This window comes from Dipteris shenzhenensis, chromosome 6 (genome assembly GCF_047967505.1).
Source record: "Dipteris shenzhenensis isolate YYH24624 ecotype China chromosome 6, Dip_SZ_1.0, whole genome shotgun sequence".
In the NCBI taxonomy this organism is placed as follows: Eukaryota; Viridiplantae; Streptophyta; class Polypodiopsida; order Gleicheniales; family Dipteridaceae; genus Dipteris; species Dipteris shenzhenensis.
In genome coordinates, this window is record NC_141601.1 from 33,502,051 (window position 1) to 33,506,870 (window position 4,820).

A 4,820-nucleotide genomic window follows, 5' to 3' on the forward strand; every position below is an offset into this window, starting at 1 on the left:
TTGATCAAACCAACTCAAAATTGTTGGTAACATATATAACTAGAAGAATCTAGGAACACGCCCAAACTCATACCGCTAAAACGTATCACACACTAGCAGGTACTAAGCTACTATGACATCCCCACCAACATCATCAGTGTCCTGCCGGTTCCGCTTCTGGCAAAGGTTTAGAAAAATGGGTTCAAGAAGGTTAGGTTCTTCAACAACAGTGGGTGTAGACATTGGTACAAACATGCTCTCACACATAATCACATACCCACATATCCTTAAACATCTTCGTCGTGAGTTTCTCAGAGTACTCTGGAGGAGAAGGGCAGACGAGGAAGTCCACATTCTGCTACAAATACTCGTATTTTAGGCAGCACATTTTAATTTATAAATACTGGCTTACCGTGCAACTTAAAGAATTGAAAATCACAGTGTCTGTTAAAAAAAAAAGAATTGCACAAAGAACGAGGAATTTACCTCTGCAAATATGCATTCAGAAGAATAAGTTCTTGGTTTCCAGCAAAAAAGAGCACAAAAATGAACAAAGTAATCGGAATCTGTCAAACAAAAACTCTGCAAGCAACATTTGGGAGCTTTTACATCTGGCATCAGATACTAAGGTGCTGCCTGGAGCACTGGCAGCTCTGTTGCAACACTAAATTACCCTTCCCCAAGGCTAGGAGGAGAGCTGATGCCATCAAACTACACTCTGTGCATAACAAGAGCTAAGGCCAGAAGGTAGGTACCACCAAACACGATCAAGCTGCCTGTTCTGAATCAGATCTAGATGCATTAACATCCATAACTCCAGCACATATAACAGTGTTATCCGATTGAGCTGACAGAACATTCCCCTTGCCTTTGTGTCAACCTTCTTCTCATGCCACACCAAAATCCTAAGATGCCTCTCAAACAGTGAGCAAGAACCGATGTTCCTCCTCTTCATCACTCTTAATTTCATCTTGCCTCTTGTTATGTATGATGACATGCTCTTCATCTGATGTTTGCTGTAAGTCTGAACAGCCCAAAAACATAACAGAGTCGTCATAACTGTCTGAATTTTTGCTTTATTAGATTTGAGCGTTTCCAATCCTGTGGCAAGATTCCTCCCTTAAAGGAGTGCAGAAATGCAGACGAAACCAAAAGATGTCTTTTCCTTGGTGCCACTGTAGCCAAATGATCAGCTAATTGAATACATGTACTTCTGGAACCAGTTCTCTCACCTTCAATGTCTTGATAATCTGGTGTATGCCGGACAGCATTGACCTGGAGACTATCAGGAAGCAAACAGTTGCAAAGAGAACCTGCCAATTGAATGATATGATCAGGCTCAAAAATTTACGAATGATACCAGTGATTTGTGGAGGTGATTTTCTACAATAATTTTTTGTAAAGCCACTGAAACTTGCAAAATATACAAACCTAGTTTTGCAAGGCGGTTCACCCAGCCAGGGATTGGGGAGCCTGTCAATCGTGTGGACACATCATCACAAAAGTGATTACAATTCTTCACTATCAGATGATAAGAATCCCCGTAGTACTCACTTGCAACCTGCACCATAAACTGCCTAAAATCCTTAGAGCTAAGCTGAATAGTTCCCAAAAGAATCGTCCTCCGAAAGGTAAATCCAGGACAGCTCCGTGGCTCAACCTCAAAAACACCACTAGAAGGATAATCATGTGCCCCAAACGCATATTCAACCCCATAGGCTGCACCACAAAAAAAACAAACCCTGTCAAAATGCACATATTCCTCAAGAGGCCCTTACGAGAATGAGATTGACATATTAAAAACTGGATAACATACTAGACCTTGAAAGGCATTTGACAACTAATTTACTCAAGCACAAGTGTAAAGATAAAGGAGGCCTTCAGTACCATGCACTTACAAACAAGTCCACACAGATAACAAGCATTCACAGAATCCAAGCAGAACCTACAGGTCAGTCAACCCCCTACCCTAAGCCGAGCATTACTTCAAGAATCATTGAAATCGCACTTGTCTGTTACAAGTGTCTTTACTATCCGAACCTAATTCGCAGTTACATGCTTACCTTCCCCAAATTTTAACTCCACAGAGAGCACACTTTGGAGACACGATAAAATTTCACAAACAACAAGAGGTTACGTGAAGTAGCCATTTTTGTCCAGCTAGTTCCAAACCTCTTTTTTGGCATTACATGCTACAGAATGAATAACTCGAGTTCTTAGCTGCCAGAATCGAAAATTGTCCAGATGATGATGGGTTCTAATGGTTCTCTTACCTAGGTTTCTCCACAAATTACATCGGTGAGCAGGGACGGGTCACGGGTATAGGACGTGATTTAGCATCATGTCAACCCCTCAGACAAGGAGTTTCGTTTCTCTGCCCTCAAGAAGGTACCAAGAACGACTTAAATTCCTCTTTTCGTTTATAGAAACTTCTGGGCTTCACCACACTCTCACAGTCTGTATAAACATTTGAGTAACAGCCTAAGGATCGTAGTCCCACTCTACAGTGCATTGTCATGCTGATAAGATAGATGACCTCAGCTTACTAGCAGAACTTATTCACTACACAACGACTTTTGGACAGAATCGTAATATTTTATCTTCATTTTTAGTCCCCGATAATCCATGGAGACAGAGGTGAGTCAGATATCCTTGAACAGAGGAGAGTAGCCACATCCAATCAGTCCTTTGATGAGATTTGAGAAAGCAAGCGCTATAATGTTGAAGTATTTTGGCAAGACAGCTACCAACGGCAAACGGCTTTCAAGGCAAATAAAGTGTCGCTTTCGTGCTCATATTGGTCAAAACGATACCTGTCGTTCAATTTTAACAGGGTTAACCCACCTTATACAATGCCAGAGCGAAAACGAAAAAGCTCGAAACCAACGTAGGTTCTATTTATAAGAGCAATGATGCAACGGTGTTCCCAGACTGCGAACTTTCTTTCTTCGGAGAGAGTCTTCGTTCATATACTTGCGACTCCTCACAAATTTTCTCAACGCCTCTTGTTCAAAATGTTTTCGAGATGTTTGCAAGACACTAAGCAGAGCGCACCAGCAGACATTAAGAAGATGAATGCCATAAACTTATGGAGGCTCTGCGATGTTGGAACACTCACCCTCGACTGCAGAATGGTAGATGCCAAGCCCAAACCAGTACAAGTACCCATTGATGGGGGTAAGATCGTACACATTGAGGTAGAGAGGGGCTCCGGAGCTCTTGTTTCGCCGTGCAACTTTTCCCAGCATAATGAAACGCCCTTAGTAAAAAAAAACCACAGGTTAGATTGCGAGCGACGTTAAGCTCGCCGAGATCGATTTAGCTGGAGCAGGGATGCGATGGAAGGGGGGCTAAGAGCGATTAGCGGTGAAGACCCAGATCTGAAGCTGGGAAAAGGAAGCAAGGGGTGGGAGGGAGGAAGCAAAAGGTGGAGGAGCCATGGAGAAAAGGTGCAGGAAGAAGGAAAGATGGGAAGTTTGAAAGTAAAGGAAAGGTGATGAGGTGGGATATGGTGAGCTACCAGCAAATTCACAGGAGACTGACGGCAAAAAGTAGTGGGGGAGACAGGCAGTGAATGAAAGGATGGAGATGATGGACTGAACTGAGGTGCTTCAACAGCAAAGCATAAGTTTTGTTAGAGGTCCTGAGCTCAAAAGTTCTCACAGTGTTTACTGTGATCTTAGAGCTCAAAGTTCTCACTGTGTTTACTAGCTCAAATTCTCACAGTGTTTACTTTGATCTTTGAGCTCAAAGTTCTCACAGTTGTTTACTGTGATCTGAGCTCAAAGTTCTCACAGTGTTTGCTTTGATCTTTGAGCTCAACGTTCCCACAGTGTTTACTGTCAGCTCAAAGCTCTCACACTGTTTACTGTGAGCCTCTCAGCTGCAGTTTTTCAGTTCCTTCTCTCTCCCCTCTTGATTCCTTCTTTCTGACTGCAAGGATGATGACCATGGAGCTCTACTTGAGTTTACTTTTGGAGATTGAGACATGAGTCTCTCACGGGGAGATGTTTTTAGAGTGGAAGGTGAGCACTGAGAGTAGTGGCAGGGAATGGAAGGGGGGATTGTTCTCTGCCCTTGGAGTGAGAGAAGGCTCACATGTTGTTAGGAGGAGTAAGGTAAGAGTGTGGCAGCAGTGAAAATGAATTTGGGATTGTGTTGGATTGTGACAGACGCTGTCACTCACTCACTCAGTTATAGTGGAAGGGACGGTATAAAAAAAGGTGTAATGTAGTAAAAGAGATGGGGACACCTGTCCATCCCCCCCACCCCCCCCCTCTCTCTCTCTCTCTCTCTCCCCCCTTTTAAATGCTTAAGCCATCCTTCCCCACCAAATTTTGGAAAACCCTCTCCTTGAAACTCTGGTTCATGTCGTCGTTGTTTGATTCCTAGGAATTCCTTCGTATGAGTCAATTTGGCTCCTTGGCATCATTGCTGCGAAGTTAAAAGAATTCTCTCTCTCTCTCTCTCTTTGCTCACGAAGGAAAAAGCCGTGTACAAGGTCGGTTACACACCACTACCCACTTGCGCCCAACATAAAGAAGGGGCGCTCCCCTACGTAGCATCCAGGTGGCGAGGTGTGCCTTTGGCCATGCAAAAAGGGGGGAAAGGGGGGCGCCCATCATCATGGGTGACCACTACCCCTCGCCCCAGGCTTACCCAAGTTCTTATTTTAGGATTTAAATCCACTCAAACCAATCAGAAAACCAACCTAAACCATGTAGGATAAAGCATCTTCTTGTAATAAATGTGGGGCGTTTCATTCATATTTTGTACATTTGGCATGTAACCCTGCCCTGCCCATGTCTTTTCTCGCTTGGGAAGGCGCTCTAGATCCTCCT

At 43.7% G+C, this 4,820-nt stretch overlaps 1 protein-coding gene across 2 annotated transcripts; it reads right to left on the bottom strand.

Annotated features, from left to right (window-relative positions):
• Nucleotides 1–465: 465 nt before the first annotated feature.
• On the bottom strand, nt 466–4,146 carry LOC147901081 (deSI-like protein At4g17486). Of its 2 annotated transcripts, XM_087375543.1 has the most exons (4): nt 3,098–4,137; nt 1,411–1,698; nt 1,212–1,292; nt 466–1,003 (listed from the first exon to the last, which is right to left on the bottom strand). In XM_087375543.1, the coding sequence occupies exons 1-4, from the start codon at nt 3,225–3,227 to the stop codon at nt 897–899; spliced, it is 606 nt and encodes a 201-aa protein (XP_087231669.1). In that variant the 5' UTR covers nt 3,228–4,137; the 3' UTR covers nt 466–896. The 2 variants fall into 2 exon arrangements, with proteins under 2 accessions (XP_087231669.1, XP_087231668.1); XM_087375542.1 differs by lacking the exon at nt 466–1,003 and having other exon boundaries at nt 1,011–1,292; nt 3,098–4,146.
• Nucleotides 4,147–4,820: the final 674 nt, after the last annotated feature.